The 19,600-nt window shown below is 39.5% G+C and overlaps 1 protein-coding gene across 2 annotated transcripts in view; it reads right to left on the bottom strand.

The window, feature by feature from the left end:
* NIPAL2 (NIPA like domain containing 2) overlaps window positions 1–19,600 on the bottom strand; it is a 49,472-nt gene that overhangs the window by 9,628 nt on the left and 20,244 nt on the right. For both annotated transcript variants that reach the window (XM_023920730.2, XM_023920731.2), the window contains 4 exons: window positions 17,845–18,016; window positions 8,588–8,647; window positions 6,498–6,619; window positions 483–579 (listed from right to left, as the gene is read on the bottom strand). In XM_023920730.2, coding sequence (XP_023776498.2) covers window positions 483–579; window positions 6,498–6,619; window positions 8,588–8,647; window positions 17,845–18,016 — 451 coding nt within the window. The remainder of the gene's footprint in view (window positions 1–482; window positions 580–6,497; window positions 6,620–8,587; window positions 8,648–17,844; window positions 18,017–19,600) is intronic.

Here is a 19,600-nt window from a genome sequence, read left to right as displayed (position 1 = left end):
CAGGAAAGGTGGTAAAATATGAAATATTGCATATACAAATAGTCATAGATAATTAAAAGCTGTTGTACAGTCACAGCATATCACTGCATTTGTTTAGAGAGCGCTTACAAGGTCTTCAGCCATTCTGCTCTAGAGAACTGATTTTCACAGCCTGATCTCCAAAACAAAGTTTTGAATAGTTCACTTTCCCAGGATCTAAACCTAAAGTGTTATTTAAAACAAGTTTCAGAATACCATTGCACATAGCATATTAATTTGAGGGTATCTGTAATACGAAATAGTCCCAGCAATAAGCATAGAAACTGTGTTTAATAATCAGCTTTTCTCTTAAGAAAGACACCCCAGTAAAAATCATGTGAAATGTTTCAATGATTCTTCTTTAGCACACTGCTTTGAAATAGCTCTAATCTAAACTGTCTGGAGAGATGGAGTGAATTATCAAGTAATAGACAGGAACATTAAAGTGAATAATATGTTCTTACCCAGTAGAGCTGCCATCATTAACAAAACCACGATGTGTTTCACAGCCTTTCTTTTGTAAAAATAGAGGAGGATGCAGAATATTATAATTTCTAAAATCTGAAAATAAAAGAAAAGAAAGTTAGAGCTGTGAAACTATGTAATAAATGCTTCATTCAAAGTCTTTGAGATGTCACATTCATTTTTGCTGCTCTATCTGTTCAAAGCAAAGAATGTCTTTATGAAATAACTTCTGTTAAAAAGTAACTATTGACAGTTGACTGAGCTATCAAACAACAGTTGTCATTTATCTTTCCTGTTATAGCAAAAGCTAAACTTTGAGCATTTTTTATATCTTCAGTTTTTCATTTTGCGCTTCTATCTATATTTTGTTACTGGTAATGTTGAGAAGACTTTTTTTTGTGTGACAGCAAAGGTACCAATATTAATCAACAATAATACTTACAAAAACTCAGTCTATAATTCGTATAGAGTAAAGCACTTAGCTTAAGAAAGAGCAATCTCTCATTTTAGCTATTGTATTCCTAATGTCACTCACTCTTTGTTATGTGCAAGCTTATTTTTGCTACCCTCTTTGCCCTTCTTCCCTCAAAACTAAAATCTCCACTCAAAACTTTGTCCAAATTTTCTGCCATGCATCATAAGGAGGAAAACATTTATTTCATATGGTAGTTCTCAAATCACAGGTACCTGCCAGGACCTTACCTTGAGAAGTTCAATCACACACTAGCAGACCACACTATTGGACATGTTGAGATGCTGAAGCAGCTCCACCTGCACCATGCATGGTCCAGTTTTGCTCCTTCAATAACATGTGACAGCTAAATGACAGTTCAATTTGCTGACCTCCTGTTTTTATGTCTCTGCAGGTTCCTTCAGTAACTCTCAAAAGTATGGGTATTCTGCCTCCTACCTAACCCAAAGAGGTTGCCCAAATATCCCTCTGTGCCTAAAGAAAACAGCAAGTGCAAGGGCCATAAAGCCTCTGTGAAGCCTGGAAGACTTATGAAAGCAGGAGTGCTGCACCTCTGCACTAAGGGGTGCTCAGAAGCCTCAGAGACAGCATGAAGATAGAGAAGTTCATTTGTTCATGTCAGAAAGTAATCTAATATGGAAATAAGATAGAAAATGAGATTGTCATCATTAATGAATCTCATTATTGTTACTTTTGCCAACAAAGCAAATCATAGAAAAACCTGTTAATCTCCTTGATTTTGTCACCAGCATATTATTTTATGTTTTATGCCACTTCACTCTTTAACCAACAGCCACCATAAGGCAGCACTAGACTCAAAAGCACCTGGGTGTTGTGGTGATGAAATTTTCAAAGAGGTGACTGAACAGTTACTAGCAATGGTTATATAATGCAAGTGGCCCGTTTCTCATTTTGGAGAGTGACTGTAGCAGGAAAGCTGTCAGCTCTGCCCAGTCTCTGCCACAATTATACCCTCCCCAATTCAGTAATGTTTAAATATATTAACAAAACATAATTATACTTTAATTCCATTTTTATTTACCTTCACATAGATCCCTTGCTCCCAAAGACAACCAAAAGACAATTGTGTTTCAAAACATTAAGAACACAAATTTGGATTTTATACCCCCTTTCCTTAAAAAAATGTGAAATGTTTATCACAAGATTAAAAAAACCTAAACAACAAAACTGAGGGGGAAGAGATGTTCAGTTGGAGTTTGCTTGTTTGTTTGTTTTTCAAATGTGTTGAATAAAAAAAACCATTCCTGGATTACCAGGCTAATCCTCATTGAATAATCTTCTCAATCTCTTGTGAAACGCTGGTCTCATCTTCCTCCAGACTGATGTCCCTCCCCACCAGGCTTACACCCAGAGATGCAAACTTGGCCACCAGCTGGGGGAAAAGAGGCTTTTGCCTCAGTCTCACAGTTAGTAACTTGGCCAGCCTCTTCAGCTTTATTCAACACTGCAACACTGGGTAAATCTAAATCAGGCAAGGCACAATAAATGTCAAGATCTTCAGACAGGTGAGTTCATCTTGGCCTCCCTACTGAAAAGTATGACAGGGCTTTGAGGGGACTTGAGAGGAGAAGTAAAGGTGGCAGCTTTGCTTTTTGTGCCACTGCCAAACACGTCTTAGGGTCAGAGGGGAATATCACATTATCAGGCTGCAGCTACGACAGCCACCAGGTAGCTTCATTTGCTATTCTGACAGGGAACAACTGGTAACAGAACAGAAAAAAATCTGTGCTAAATAAATATTCCCCACTCAGAAAGGTAGCCACATTAAGAAAGGATGTCCTAGGTATCATCTTCCATGACACACCAGTTCAGGACTGGCACACAGGATGGTGACTGGGTCTGGGCCATGGCACCAGGTAATGTAGCACTGTGAACTCTGCTTCCCTGACCAGTGCAAACCTGAGCACCAGTCATCCTTCCCAGACCCATGGTGTGGTTACCACAGAGGTGCAGAAACCCATGAGACACCCCTACTGCAAGCAGCCACACTTCTATTGATTTATTTTACACTCCCTAGACAATCACAGTGGGGGAAGCACCATCACCTGTCCTGTCACTGAGATCTCAAACTATGCAAAAACAATCATCCAAAACCAAGCCAAGGGACAGTCACTGGCTCAAACTGTTCCATCACAGCAGCTGTCATTCACCCTCTTCTACCTCAGTCCAACCCCCTGAGTGGCAGGAAGTGCCAAGCAGCACCAGTTTTGACTGAACCAGGTCATCAGAGCTGGCTCTGTCCATCAGCCTTCTGCTGGTTCTCATCATTTCATCATCTCTTCTATTGCTAAAGCTACAATAAAGCTCCTCTGTGATCTCCTCCTGCTTAAAAGCAAACCAGCCCACCAAGAAGACACGTCTGAAAGGAAACAGCCAAGCAAAATGACCAAAGGACACTGGAGCCGCCGATGGCAGCTCTGGATGGGGTGCACAGGTCTGTGTGCCTGGTCATCTCTACACCCTGAGAAAACCCCAAGAGCAGCCATGGTGTAGGGCCAGAGATGGCAGTCCTGTGGCCAAACCCAGGGAGATAAAAAATGCTTGCTTTCCAGGGCTGCTGTTTAAGTTTAATCAGCTCTGTCAAGTCTCACATACTAAGCTGGAAATCCAATTAGCTGTCAGTGCTGCTCAGGAGCCTAACTGTTCTCCCATGGTTCTCCACCACTCCGTGCCCCACATACGGGTCATCTTTAATAAGAAGACAAGGGAGGGTCTGTGACAATTAAGTTACCCTGCAAGCAGAGTCCATGGCTCCTAACAGGGCCTCACACAGCTGGGGTACCCCAGCTACTGCCTAAAATTGTCTTCTGAGAGCTACCCAAAACAGTCCTTAGCCTCATCACTGACAGCTGTGGTAGTGATAAATATGAAGTCCAGGAATGGAGGTCATAGATTATAGCAGCTTCACATACACTGTTTAGAGGAAATGAAAGAACTTCACCAGCTTACAATAATCTTTGCTATGACAACTAATCTCTACTGAAGTCTCCTCAAGCCTACATCTCATCAACATTTTTTAATAATCATGTTTTCCATGTTTCTAAGCATTACCAGAAGGCACCAAAACAAAATACCATATTGTCTGCCTCAAATGCCTTTCTGGCATATACAGGATGGTCTTCTAGACACTTTGAAAGAAAAGCAGAAATGTTTTGAACCTGATTTTGCAGAGATTAAATATTAACAACCCAATTCTTACTAGGCTTCTGTTTAGGGAAACCTAAGAGCTGCATCTATGATTTATGTCTTCTGTCGAGACTCAAAGTGCACATAAGCAAAAGAGAAAAAAACAAGCTAGGAGAGTCATTCTTGCTCAGACATAATTATGTTACTGCAGAGTCTCAGAAGGTGACTCAAAGTTGTCTTGTGGGAATTAGAGGCTACTTCTGCAGAATATATCAGTGGAGTGCCACTGGTTTACCACCCACAAAGAACATTTCATATCATTGGAGCTTTGTATTTCTCAGCAGACCACACTTTGGGGCTACTTTTAGAAAGATCATTGGACTGCATTGTATGTCTGTACTGTCTCCTCATTGTATATTTACACTGGAAATTCTGCAGCTTCTTCTGCACTTCTTTATATCTCAACAGCCAACCTGTGTTGGCACTTTACAACCAGTTTTGCAGAGCTTGTCCCCTGCCCAAAAAGAATGTTTACAGCAGGGTTTTCTTGATCTCCCAGCAGCATACCAGGGTAATGAGGCTGATATCTGAGTCTTGTGGAGCCTTTCATTCGTCCCCTTTCTTTGGTCAGAGGAAGCTCAGCACAGATGAATCCACGGAACAGAAGGAACACATAAAATCTGATATATTGTTGAATCAAGATTTTATGTGTATTTGCTCCATCCTTCCCTACTACCTATGCTATACATGTAGAATTAGGTGCTGGCTGAGGTAGGGAAAGAGATAAGAGGAGATAAAAAGTTCAGAGGTTAACTAGTACCTCCTCAAAATGTCTCCTAAGAAGAATACAGCAGTCTTCCTATGCTTTCAATTTTATTCTTGAAAACTTTTCCTGCAATTAAGTAAAAAAAGTCCTCAGGTGTGGAAAAGCCTTTCTCCAGGAACCTGTTGTTTTCAAGAAAATGTGACTGGCATACCACACAGAAATTCCTGGTGGGTGTGGATAGGGAGTTTTCTCTCTCTACCATTTCTACACAAATGGGTGAATCAACAATTTAAAATCAGTGCCTAAAATGTCAGGCTACTTCATCATCTCTAAGTGGAACTGCATGGTAGAGGGTGATATTCAGTAGAAAAGAAAGAGCATCAATATCCCTATTTTGAACTCCCTCCTCTTACTCTGCTGGTTGCATGGGCTTCTTGAAGCTCTTGTAGATGCTGAAGCAGCCCTTACTGGGTACCCCAAAACTCTTGGGTATTGCCTTCAAAAGCCTCTCTACTGCTTGATTGAAAGTACATGTTGTGAATTATGCAGCATGAATATTAATTTTTTCTACTGAGCTGTGTCACCATCTTTCAGGATCTTTTAAGGGGCAGAAAAAATTGAAAGACAGTTTAAAATGCTCAACAAATTGAAAGAGAGGATCAACATTTTTTGTGGTAGTATGTAATTTGTGTTTAATCAGTAGTTCATGGATAGTTAGATACATGTAAAGTCTGCAGGTTGGCTAAAAGATTACGATCCTTGAACTGTCTACTCAGTGTCTTTCTAACTGAAATTCCTACTAAGAAAAGACTGGGCACTAAGAATTTAACTTGAATGAGTCCCTTTACTGGGAAAAAGTAACTGCTTCTGAAGCTCCTATACTGCATCTTTTACATTCAACTAGAGGAAAACACTTTCAGCTTTCCAGAGGAAAAGAGGGACAGAAGTTCACCCTACTCACTCTGGTCTTGTTCCTGATGTTAATTAAACACATCAAAGAAGATGGATGGTGTTTGAAGTTTGTATACAGATACTTTAATCAAAATGGTACTTTTTGTGTTTGAATTCTATCTCAGGTTCAGATTAGCATAAGTGGCAGTGAAGTAGGCCACCCCTTCACATCTCAGCTCCACACGGAGCTCCTTTCAGCCAGGCTTAACAACGTGTGACTAAAACAGAGTGATATGAAAGACAAAAAGCAGGACCAAGAACATACATAGCCTGATTTTTAAAAGCACAATTCCATCACATTCCAGGAAAGCCCTGAAACTTAGATGTACAGGCAGACAGGGTGGCATGAACACATATATAGGAAATTTATACAGTACCAATATTTAGGTTTTTCCTCAAGTTCCCCAAATATCAAAATCTTTCCACTCTTGTTAATCCTGCTCAATTATGACTTTCCCCTGACATATAGTCAAAAAATATATATCTTGTTGCAGCATATTTTCAATTTGGATTCAATAGGATGATAAGGAACTTTCTCTCCTATGAAAATCATACAATTTATCTCCAGGAGCAGTTTTTATACCACTAATTCATAATGCTGTAAAAAAGCCCATTTTTTCTAATTAAAAGTAACCCCATTTTTTCTAATTAAGGGAGTAGTGTGAACCAGATACTCACTGAATATGCCAAAAAAGGCCAGCTCACTAAGTAATTCTGCACTTGTCTTGCTGTGAGCTCTTGAGGTACGATTGGAGCGAATGTCACCAACAAGTATGTCCCTGTTATTGTCAGTGCTCCTCCTTTAAAGAAAAGGATATGTTATTTTGGCAATACAGTATTTGATAACCACAATCATACTTGACCTCCAGCTAATTCAGAAATAGTTTCTAGAAGAAAATTTAAGTCCATTTAAACAGATCTATACTTAGGCAATTGTATTGCCTTGCATTTGTGCTCTTATCTAGTCTAATTTTTATTAAAGACTCAAAGAATTTTAGAAATGTGAAAAAAAAAGTTGTCAGTAAAGTCATGTGGATTTGGATTCCAACTAAATAATGCATTTTAAAGTACTGTCAATTCTAAACCCAAGTGTATGACAAAGGAGAATTAATCCTTTGTATTTCTCCCAGGCACAAAGTACATCACACAAACTTAGCCTGAACTGAAAGGACAAGTTTCCTACTAGAGCAGTCAGTTAGATCATTAAGCACTGTAAATAAACACAAATGTCCCACAGTCATTTGTGGCCACAGAGATCTGCACCAACAATCAACCTGCCCTGGAAGCATCAGATGCAAGACACACGTGTCAGTCCAATGCTCGACTGAAGCTGTCATAGGGCCAGCATTCTGGCTGCTCCCTGCTGTACTTGCAGATCTATGAACTGCTCTATAAAAGGATGATTTGCAATAGACTCTTCAGCCACTAGGTTGCCAGGGCTCTTTTTCAAGGTCAAACTTGCATTATTATGCTTTTAATAAAAATCTCCAAGTTCTGCCTTGTGGACATCTGCCTGTGACAAACACAGATGTTCATTGAAGACAGAAGTGAGATGATCCTAAGATCATAAACTGTGCTGGATTAAGGAAGACATTAGCTAATCAATTTTTCTTCAAGTAATCTTTAAAATTCTTGGTAAACCTATAAATCGGTGTGGAATGCAAGGCTCAAAACAAAGCACATCCGGAGGGCTTTGTTGGCACTGCTATCTCAAACAGTTCCCTTGGAAAAGCAGAACTGTGTTATATTTATGTGCTTGCAAAACCATCACCATATTTCCCATCATACAGCTCATTCTTATGGAATGCAGCAACATTGTTAAATCCATCTTGCAAAGTCAAACTCACAGAAATAAAATAAATCAGCTGAACACTAGATACAGCAACACACAGTGTATAAGGCCATAAGGGAAACATGATCAGTGAAGGGAGGGGGGTTTTGAATTTAGCAGCTGAGCTGGCAAACTTGGATTCCAAACCTAAATAAATCGTATATAGTATTCCTGGAATGATACTGAACAGATCTCTCCAACACATTTGTGAGAACAGCTAGCTGTCCTCACTACAGTTTGGACAATCAAGCCTAGATGTTCGGAGCCCACAGAAATATCGGGTGCCCTCCATCAGGTGCACTGTCTCAGGTGAGATGGCTTGGTGTAAAGCCCAAACCCTGAAATGTGCTTTTCTCTCACTAGTACTGCATTAGAGGTAGGCAGCTTTGGTATGCAAAAAAATCTTGTACACAGACAAAAAGTTGACAGGCTTTTACAGTGAAGACCACATTTCCCAACTGAACACTTGACAATATGATTATTTGTTTTTGAGGTGATAAAACTAAAACCAAAGGGAAATTATCACCTTAAATCGAGCTTGAGTTTTTGTGCAATATCTATGCAGTAAGAAAAAAAATCTTTTATTTGAATAAGTAACTCAATAACTTCCCTGTTTTTATTAATTCTGTGTTGTACTCATAAAGATAATACTAAAGACAACCTCAGAGGCAAAAATAGAAAACGAAAATAAATTTGAGCAATAAGGACACATAAGGAATAAGTTATGGTTGTAAGAGTAGAGGACTTGGGAATACAGTCTTTTCTTCATGCATTGAAGATTCTCTCTCTTTTTATCACTTTTTCCCAATTTTGAAAGTATCTGCCTTGAAACACTTGCTTGGGAAAGTGGGAGTGTGAAGGTGGGGGGCTGCGTGAGAGTTACAGCTTGCTAAGCATATGGCAGCACACATGTCTAAATTAGCAAATGCTTACTTACCCAATATATCAGCAGTCCTCATGGTCTTCTTTAGGAAAAAGACAGAAATAAATGCACTACCTAGAACAGAAATATAAAGACCTTTATATATATATACACGTATTTGTTAGAATATCAAGTGCTACAGCAAAAACCTGCCCTGGGACAAGTTTAAATATACCTAATGGGTGTTGTTGTTGCACCATACCGTGATATAAACAGCCAGCAGTCCATTCCTGCAACCCACCAACACTTGGTTTCTGTAAGATCTCAGACGTATCCAGCAGGCTTTTACGTGGTTGAAAAGATGAAATAGCCTTCTTATTTCCCACACAGGGACACTGCTTAAACTGCTCTGATTCAGTCATATGTGGAAATGTCAGGAAAACTGGGCACTGATCAACCTTACTGTTTCACTCCCCATTTTGACATACCAAGTCACTGTACCGACTTGCTCAAGGCAAATTGCATCATAGAACAATAAAATTTTGCTTCTTTAGTCTTCAATGTGTTAGGGGTTTATAAGCAGAGCAACAGCAGTACAACTGAGAAGAAGAGAGTCACTGCAAAAACACAGTACTTAGTATGAGCTAGATGCTCATGACATCTGCAGATGAACAGGGAGGAAACCCCACACGTGCTGTACAGGAGCACTGTCCATGGTCTTTGTCTTTCAGGGTTACTTGCTCTGAGGAAGGAGAAAACTGGAAGTGAGTCCTAGAAATTATTTCCTGTTTCCTGGGAAACACATTTCTCTTGTTCAGCTCTTGCATCTGACCTCTGCCAGCTCCTGCTCCTGCCTCTTCAGGATGGGCAGCAGTGGGGAGATGAGCAGCAGTAGTGGTTGGGGCAGGTTTTGTGGCTAGGAACTCAGTGTGGACATGTGCTAGAGGGGAAAGAAGGGCTTTGAAGGATGGATGAGACTGGGAGGCATGGCTCTATTCCAGCACACAACATCTACATCTAAAAAGAAGAAGAGGCAGGACAGCTCTTCCATAAAAGAGATGAGGAAAGTCCTCTGTGAGAGCTGCATCAGTAATGTTAGATTCATTCAGAAACCTCGAAGAAAGACTGCTTAGGAAGGACAGCAAAGGGACACACTGAAACAGTCATGGGATGCTGCTACAAGAGATCTCTACTCATCCACAGCATGGTTTATTTTTGAAATAATAGTTCAACATTTTTAAAACTATCTTTGCCTCTTTATCTCTATTGTTCTCATGGAAAAATTAATTCATGGTTAGCTAGTAGATATACTCTACAAAAATCTAGAGAGGTTCATACCAAGAGGTAAGCAGAGAACTGGAATTCAGCATCAGGCCTCTGTTTTCCAGCCAGTAGAAAATCAGATACAGCAGAAGTCATAAAATTAAACTGTAGCAAGAGTGATGGGTATCTGTGCAAAGGAGTAAGTGCAATAAAAGAATCTTCAACTGAAAATGCCTCATTGAAATTAGGCTGCCTGATATGGTTTTCTTTATTCAATTTTTCAGTGACGACTTTGCTGGAGTGAAGACACTGATGGTATCCAGGCAACACTGGTAATAGCAGAGCTACCTAAATTTAAAAAAAAAAAAAAAAAAAAAGAAGGGACAAAAGCCAGGAAAGAAGCAGCAGCATCCAAGATAGTGTAGGAATTCAGGAATTAATTACTGCTCTGTCTCCCTGCTCTCACAGCTTTCACAAATCCCACCCCAACCCACTCACCTAGACAGTCTCTGTCACAGCAAAGAGCTGCTGGTTAAAGGACTGATACCTCAGTGATTTTTTTCCTGTTTTTTTTCCTTGTTTATTTGTTTGTTTCTTTGTTTTGAGTACTCCATGTCTGAGCTCACTGCATTCAGCAGAGGTCTAGTAAATGCAATTTGCAAAATGCACTGTTGGCATCCAATTTGGGGTGAGTTATGATCAAGTGTCAGCTTAGGGGAATCACAACCTCTGAGGTTGGCAGTGGGCACAAGGAGGTGGTGGAATTCAGCCAGGTAATGAAACTTGTCACTCTGCTTTAATAATGTATTCAAATGCAGCAAGCTCTGTCTCCAGAGATAGCTGGTATTGCACCAGAGATCAAGAGCTTAACAGAATCTGTGTATAATTAATACTCTTTATGATGTAGAGTAATATGTAAAGGAATCTAAAAATAGGAGAGGAGGAAAATCTGAAGTAGGAGGGGAGGTACAAAACCAAGGTGAGGAGAATGAGACCCAGGAGATACTCTGAACACAAGAGACAACTGCCCCTGTGGGTAAGCTGCCAATGCTCCAGCTGCATTCAAGTGAGGAAGAAAAGGAAATGGGGTAAATCTAAGAGAAAAACCAGAGAACAGTTACACAGACCTGTTGAGATGCTAAAAGACGTACATTACTGATCAGAAGCTTTGCAAACTCTGGCTGTTACCTCCAGGAATAAATTTAAAGAGAGTTATGGTAGCATAGCCAAGAGACCATGATATTTTAATTTTACTTTTGTTAGTTTTCTGGGGTTTAAACTCCCAGGCTTGACTTTGGTATAGTCTTCCATATTCTTCAGTTTTTGAGGTAGGCTTGGATCAGATTAAAATAAAGAAACCAAGAGCTGATTGTCTTGTTGCAGATGGGTCAGGGGATATGAAAGGAGCTGGGAACGCAGGCTGGTGTTTGCAGTTTTGCCTTCTGCTGGTTTTGCAGCCTTTCCTGGCTGGCAAGACAAATGACAGATGCCAAAGTGCTCCCCAGGAGCCCAGTGAGAAATCCACAGCCCTCCCAACTGCTCTGCTCCTCTTCCTCTTAGCTCCTTTGTGCTCCCACTTACAACCTCAGGTGCACTCAGTTGCTTTAGACATTAATTCCTCCTGAAAACACAGTTTAAGACAATCTGCTAAAAGGCCAACACACAGTCTCTGCTCTCCTCTCTGCTGGATGGCCTCCAAGCTGATCCTGCTTTGAGCAGGAGGTTGGGTTAGGCACTTTCTGAGGTTCCTTCTAACCTGAATTACCCTAGGACTTGTGAACTCTTTGCAAGAGACTAAGTGGGCATCCAGAGGCTAATAACTAGTCCCACCAGGTACATGAATATAAGCCCTTACTGTACCCCAAATTCAGTTCTTAAATGCAGACCTGCTGAAACTCCCCAACACCCCTCTCCTTTCCCACCCTCCCTCAGATCACAGGTGGGGTGTCTCACATCTTCCCACCTCCTCTCCTCTCTACCAGTGATGTTATACCCCCGTACTTTCCTCTGAGCCAACTTCCCCTTGATTTCACCCCATCACCACTGAGTAAGTTTAATTCCCTATCACTCAGCCCCAATTTTTACTTTCCCATTCGAGTTCTCTTGTTCTCCCTCCACAGAAACTTCCTCCTCCTCCACGATTATACTGATGTGAGAAATAAATTACTGAACATTATGTTTAAGTCTGTGAGTGAATAGACTGAGGAACTTGGGCAATTGTTGTGCTGAAAAGTACGAACGTATCTTTGCAATGGGTTTTTTGTTTGCTTTCTTTTTTGTAAAAAACAACCATAGACAGTTAAAGAGATTGAGATCTGTGTCAGAGTGAGGAATAGTTTTCTTCTTGCCATTTTTTAAAAAATTGGTTAGCAATAGAATACAACAATACAGAAACACAGACAAAAAATTGTGTCAAAGAGCAAGCTGGCAGTAGCTCAGTAACAAAAGCAATTTATCATTGCTCTGAAGCCTCACTGGTTTTGAACCACAGGCTTTGGGAATAAGCACATGGACAACCACAGGTCTGGATTATCAGCCTTCAAGTCATCTAGGCAATGACTGCATCCCTGGTCATTTGAGAAAACTTGTGTACTTTTGGGGAACTCAGAATAATTCTTAGCTTTTTCACTAATTATTAAGGTAAAACTTTCAAAAGTAGGCAGAGATACAACTCCCATTCCCAGTGACAATGGTAGCCTGCTAGATGAAGAGAAGGGCAGAAAATCTGTGAGATAATCTGTTAAAGATTAAACATTACAGAACCAACACATCCTAATGTAATCCTTGAGTTTGTTTCATGCCTTGATTGCATGCTCATATTAATATCCATAATTTGAGAAGTAAATAGGTCCTGTAAAATGCTTCTATATATATGACAGAGCCTTTCTTAATGTTCATGAAATTCAAATGTTAAATATGATTTGACACTACATCAAAATCATGATAAATGAAAACTGTTGGGTAGGAAATGGGGTAAAAGGGTTTGTTCATGAGCTTAATTGTTATCTAAAAATCTTCATATTTTCATACATCAGCATAAAGCAGGCTGGTTTACATTCATTATTGAATGAATATATTAATTATATATTGAATGATCATATATTCACATTATTGAATGAATGTGTATTCGTTGCAGCATGCGAATTTCAACATAAATTGAAAAAATGATAAAACATGTTGAGTTTTTTCATTATATGCAATTAAGTGACTTGAGGAAGGGCTGTAATGGTGCTACACATAGCTCAGTCAGCTGCTCATTCTCTTAGGAGAGTGGTCGTTTACAATTATCTCCATATGTAGGCTTTCTCCAGCACAAATAGAAATAAAAAGCAGTGTGATGTGTGGGTTCTGCCACTAGCAGACAATGAATGGTGAGAATCCAGCTCACAAAATAACTCCTCTGCTTCCTAGACATGAAAGCTGCAGTTGGGATTGGGTTTTGTTTGTTCCTTTAAGAAAGGGATAATGCACAACAGAAGAAGTAAAAGATAGAAAATACATACTGATTCGCAGTCTGTATTCTCTGTATTTTGTCCAATCCAGCCACAAAAAAATCAAGTGAGTGTGCAAGATTCATTTTTCCTATGCAAAACTATTTCACTATATTTCACTATTAAGCTGTTTGCCTGATACTCAAGTTATTTATGAAAATGATCTTTTACCTCCTATTTTTACTGTCTAATCTTACACAAAATATTTTTTGTAACAATTGTTCATAACTTCAAATATTTGTACATCCTTTCTTTTCCTCTTTTTGATTTCTAGATGAGCTTTATGTATTATCTAAAAAGATTAGTGCTCTCCTCATAAATGCATAGACTGTTTGCACTACTTCTGTCTTCTCCAACAGTTTTTAAAAAAAACCCAAAACAAAACCCACAAAATTTTATACATGTTTTAAATGTTCATTTTCTTAGCAGACTCAGATAAAGGCATTTAAACTCGCCCACCCAGAAGAACACTTCACTTGTGGTCTGGCTGAAATACCAAGGGAGGAGAACTAGATACGATTCAAAGACTATTGCACCTCTCTCAGTTTGTGCAACAATAGTTCACTTTGAGACCAAACATTTACTCTGTTTTATGCAACTTAAGGGTGTGCTTCCATCTAATCAAGCAGCTTAACTTCACCCCGTTGATTTTGCCCTAAAGCAACTGGGCAGTGCTCAAGTTACAAGGATGCAGTTGCTGCCAGTTACATTCCAAGATGTGACCTCAAAGTATGCTTTATATGAACAGACCCTCAGCCTATCTCCCAAGCTGAAGTGATTCAGAACCCTCCCAGTACCGAAAAACTTGAAGTTGTTTTAATCCATCCCCAGACAAAAGCTGTCCGCCACAGAGTCAGGAAAGTCTGGAGAGATGATGAGTTACGTAGTGCATTTAATTGCTGCAGGTCAAATGATACCTGGGAACAAGTTCATTATATCTAATTGGCTTCTAAAGCCTGTTCTTAGTTTATATGATGGATATTAATGCTCCACTGAATACAAATAAAGGCATTACAGACACCTCTAGACAGCTGTCCTGCACAATGAACCTGTAACATTTCTAACATGATCAGAGATTAGTACTGGAAAAGTGGTAAACAAAATATGACCCATTTTTCTCCATCTGAGAAACTGCTCAAAAGAGAGACCATTAAGGTGAGATTAATTCTGGAACCCAGAGTATAGGACATACACACTGCAGAGAAAAGGAAAAAAACCTGAAAATCCTTTTGTTGCATCTTCTAGACATGTACAAATCAAAGTATTTTAAAGAATAGTTTGGTAAATGTTTCCTAGACATCATTAGTAACAGGGTCCTCAGAATTCCAAGTTCTTGGGCCACAAAGGTGTTACATTTCAGTGAGTGGGAGAAATCCATTTCTACAAGACTACCTGAGAATCTTCCTAAAGTACATCAGGAATATAACTTTTCAAAGCCTAAAGCCCCCCACTGCTGCTTACAAGGAGTATATAAAAATGCAAAGGGATCTTAGCAGTGTCAGGCTGAGTGAAGCAAGTAAGTGTAAGTGAGGTAAGTAAGTGTAAAACAACCCCCCATAGAATGATAAACACTGCAGAAGAAATCATCTCCAAAGCCACTGGCCTCTCCTCACCTTTTCCATCCCCAAGTCATTTCTGCAGGCAAGAACAAGATGAGCTAAAAGCCACTGCAACCTGAAATTACCCAAGCTACGTGTAAAACATGAATTTTACTTTTAAGTATAGAAAGTTTCTTAATGATCACATCAAACATGTATTACTCCTCCACTTTTAAATTAAAAATTTACTAATTTCTCCTCTTGGAGAAAACAACTGCTGTCTTCTCAAACTATTTAAAACCTTGAACAGATGTAGAGCTTGCATCATTGCAACCACACGCGGAAATACTTCCACTGTGTAAGAAGAAAAATATAATTTTTCTATCTTAATTCTAAAAAAACAAACATTAACAAACATCTTGGTGTCATGCCAACTCATGATCTTTGGTGCTTCATTCTTTTTAAAACAAGACACTGGAACAATCCAGCTCAATAGAAAGAGGCACAAACTTTTCACTATTTAATTGATACCGGCTTAAGTGCAAAATTCAGTTGGATGTAGTTAAATGTGGTAGCAGAGCATAATAGATGTTGGCTCCATCTATTTTAAGATGCTTCCCGTCTCAGAAGTCTGGAGATATATGATGGGTACAGCCCAAATCCATTCTGGGCAGACTCCAGTCTGCTTTATCCTCTTCCAAACCCTGGTTTCCAAGCAAAGGAAACTTTCCCTCTCCTTTTTTCTCCAGAGTCACAGAGACCTGCAGAGAATGCCCTCGATGACTGGACACACTGCAATGCACATTTCTCCTCAGTACACCATATGTACTGCATTTACAATGTCAGGGAGAGTCAGCCCTTACCGTATGGGACATGCTGACACCGAATTTGGGAACAAAATGCTTCTCAGAAGGTTGGACTTAAGGTTGAGGTATGCATTTGGAGTTTGTTATCAAGCACTTAATTTGTTCATTTAAAAAATTAACTTATTAAAGACGCACATTCAGCAATACCTCAAAAAGACCTGTCAGCTACTCTGCAAAGGCCACCCTCCACCACTTAAAAAAGGTCACAACTTAATGAGAAAAATATTTCTTCATCTTTTAAATTGGAAGACTTGCTGCCTAACTACCCTTTGTTAGGCAGTACCCTTTGTTACCCAGTTGTTAGCAGATGATGCACATGTGACTTGGGCAGTTTGTCATTGCTCTAAATGATGAACTTTAAAATTAGAAGGATGATCTCTCTCTGGCTTTAATATTTGAAGACAGGAAAGCATCTTGTAGTAGGAAGTGTTACTGAGAAGTTATTGCTGTAATTGGCTGTCTACACGATTTTTACTTGCTCTTCCTTAAGGGAATGTTTGCTAGACAAAATAAAATTTCAGATATTTCTATTGTTTGGGCTATAAAATGGATACTGTCAGCTGATTTATAGGAATGAAATATAAGATATTAAAGTGCTTTCTGGGATCATCCAGAATAAGCATTCTGGGTCAGTTTAAAAAAAATAACAGTGGATGAGAATTTTGGTAAGAAATAACAGTTCAGAAGATGGTGTCTTGGTATTTATTGTAAGTAAGGGGAGAATGAAGGAATCATCAGATGCAACATTTCCTCACATTTTGCAAAAGCAAATAAGGAATCTGCTCGGAAAAAAATCAGCCCTAAATGTGATCTCATCTTTTTCCATTCAATAAATATTGGGATTTTTCTTTCTACTCACTGCTTTTTCCTTTTCCTTTCTAATTTTCTGTATTTGCATTTTATTCAGGTTGGACAACAAATGAGATTAGCCAATATTCTTTGATGTTCAGAGATGCCTGATGATGTCTACAATTGTTACAGATATAACTACTGCCACCAAAATCACACTGGGATATGTAATATTTATTTACATTTCCATCTCAGGTAATATGTCATTCCATTCTTTGAGAACTCTTTCCTACTATGATGAACTAATATGGCTTTATATCTGAAATTCTGCAATAGTTTAACATTAAAGGTTACAGTAAATTGCCTGCAGTTTCCTTCCCCCTCTCTCTCCGCTAAATTGCACCCACGTATTGTTAGCTGCTTCCTTCCACTGCAGCTAGGCAGTCCACTGGGAAGGTATTTCATCTCTTACACCTTCTCATGAAAAGGCATTCACTGCAACATCACTTCCAAGCATGCAACTGGTAGCTGGAGAAATGTTATCACTTGCCAATCGCAAGTAAATGAGCTCCAGCATATTCAGAACTGTTGAGATCTCTCAGTTCTGGATGTTTCAGCTGTGGATGTGAAGTGACCAGGTTAAGGGATGCAGCTGCATCCTGTATTCCCATTTTTACAGCTCCTGTACAATAGTGCCCTGTCTACCCTGCTTTACACTAGCACAACATGAAGATATATTTTTAAATGTGTTACTTTGTCAAAGAAACAGGCATTTCGTACCCGAGCACCTTAATAACAAAAGCCCCACATGAAGTAAAGAGTGAGATCATATCACTTCAGCTAAGGTCCAATTAATCTGTGCATGTTTAATAATGATCATAAATGTACTAAACATTTCTGGAAATTTCTAGGCCCTTTGTGTCACACACTGTGGAGTGTCAAGCAAGTTTGCCCATATCAACATGAATCATGGTGACGGGTAGGGAACAGGCAGCAGGAACCACCTGGTGTGATGATGGTAACACAGAAAATGCACTGTTGGTACTCAGGATCAGAGCACAGCTCTGTGCATGCAGAAGGACGCCAGTCCCCCTCTTTGGGGGCTTGCAGAGCTGGCAATACTGTCATAGCACTGGGCAGGAGCTAGCAGAGCACAGAGTGAGGCAAAAGACAAAACCATGGAAAAAGAAATATTTTAGAAGAATCTTTGATTTAAGCAGACAGTTTTTTTCAAATGCAATTATATTAATAATTTCTTTTCAAACCATGACATTAACATTTTCCTCTTGCGTTCCTGCTGCAGTTTCTGTGGTATAAGTCCTCTAACCAGAAGCAAGCATTTGATTGAAGCATATACCCGAGCAAGAAATGGCAAATTGTCTCACCTATAACAGAAACACATCCCAGTGGAGCGACAAGAGTAACGGGGGCGAATCCATAGGCTGTGAAATTGCCCACCTCTCCAAGCCCCAGGAGGGTAATCCCACACCACCAGAGCTTGCTCGTGTAGTAGGGCTTCTGCTCTGCTTGGCAAACCAGTCGGAGATGAGCGCATTTCTAGAAAATTAATTATTAGAAACAGGCATGAATAGAAAGGCTTCCACTGTGCTCTTATGTCTGACAAAAGTGGAATAATTAAGGGGGCTGTCAACTTCAAATTCCAGGTGCATCGAGGTTTTATTTTCAAACATGACTTTGAGCCTGTTGTTAACTCAGTGCTGCTTCAGATGTGCTTTCTCAGTTGTGGTGGAAAGGGGTGAAAAATTAGGTCTCTGAATAAAACTGAAAAATGCGAAGTGAATATTAGCTAGTGCTTTCTAGCTATCACTGCACAGATCTGTTCTTGCCTCAAAGCAAAAATCAGCAGTTGTGCTCTGAATCTGGAAACAATCAAAGGAAGGAGACGGGGCAGAATCAGAACTGTGGCAACAAACTGAGACGGGGGAACAGGCAAGAGGGTATTCCTGTCCGTGAAACCTATCTTCACCAGAAATACACTTTCAAAATTAAAAAGGCAGTACTTAATCACATCTTCTGTAGGGAGCACTCTAAATTAATTAAATAGAATTTATGATTTGGCCACAATCTCCTGTTCGACCTCAGGAGATCATAAAGCATTATTTTCTAAAGAAAAAACAGTTGGCACAGGTATAACATATACTCAAGTAATACTTCATCAACACTTCCTGTTACATGAAGAAGGTATCATTGGCACAAGCTGTAATTGTTTTTCTCTGGCAGTACAGCAAGAACATGCATATAGCAAGACAATTTGTCTTTGATCACACTGATCTTCTGAAACAGAGTCCAGGCAGTCTCCATCAAGGAAGTGTCATAACTGGGAATGATGCAATGTTTACCAAATTAATTCTGCAGATTACCATTTCCTTTCTCAAATTACTCTCCAGCCTTTCTGCACGTGGGTCAAAAAAGGTAGAAATCAAATGACACAGTTACAGTACAAACTGTAGTAAAAGAAACTTTTTTCTCCATCACTTGATATTTGATTTTAGAAATCTCCCTGCAGAGCTTGGGGAGGTTGTAAAGGATTTTCCTCATACTTCCATCCTTCTCTGTAGGCTACTTGACAGAGCATGGGACAAACAGTAATCTAAGTCTGTAACACCCTACAGTCTTAGACAGTGGTCTTATTGAGAAGATGCAGCACATTATTGCAGCTTCCTGCTGTGGAATGTTTTCAGGGGAAGAAATTCTAGGAAGAAGTTTAGCCCTCCAAGAAGAAAAAGAGCAAAAGGAAATAAAACCTGAGCCACGGATCTGGATGTTCTTCACAGTAACATCCAGGATTTACATTTTTATAAACAGAAAAAACCCCAATAAAGATACAAGTTAAATTAATATTATATAATATTCAAATTATTATTCAAGAATCCAAGTTTCTGCCAAAAATTAAATAGGACAAATTCTTAACTGAATCCTGAGATGTATTTTCATCCCAGATTCTTGTAGGATTAACTTTTGAGGGCACAGAGAGATTGAAATGATGTGCAGCAAACACAGGAAGGTGAGCTCAGCAACTCCCCTACAGCCTTCTTTCTCCAGATGTCTGTCTTCTTTACACAGCAACGTGAGCAAATGGTATCTAGGTGGAGGCTGAAATACACTGTAAATGATGAGCTG

Source organism: Cyanistes caeruleus, chromosome 1 (genome assembly GCF_971803275.1).
Source record: "Cyanistes caeruleus chromosome 1, bCyaCae1.hap1.1, whole genome shotgun sequence".
NCBI lineage: Eukaryota > Metazoa > Chordata > Aves > Passeriformes > Paridae > Cyanistes > Cyanistes caeruleus.
Note: the sequence above shows the minus strand (reverse complement) of the source record. Positions and strands in the feature narration are given on the sequence as shown.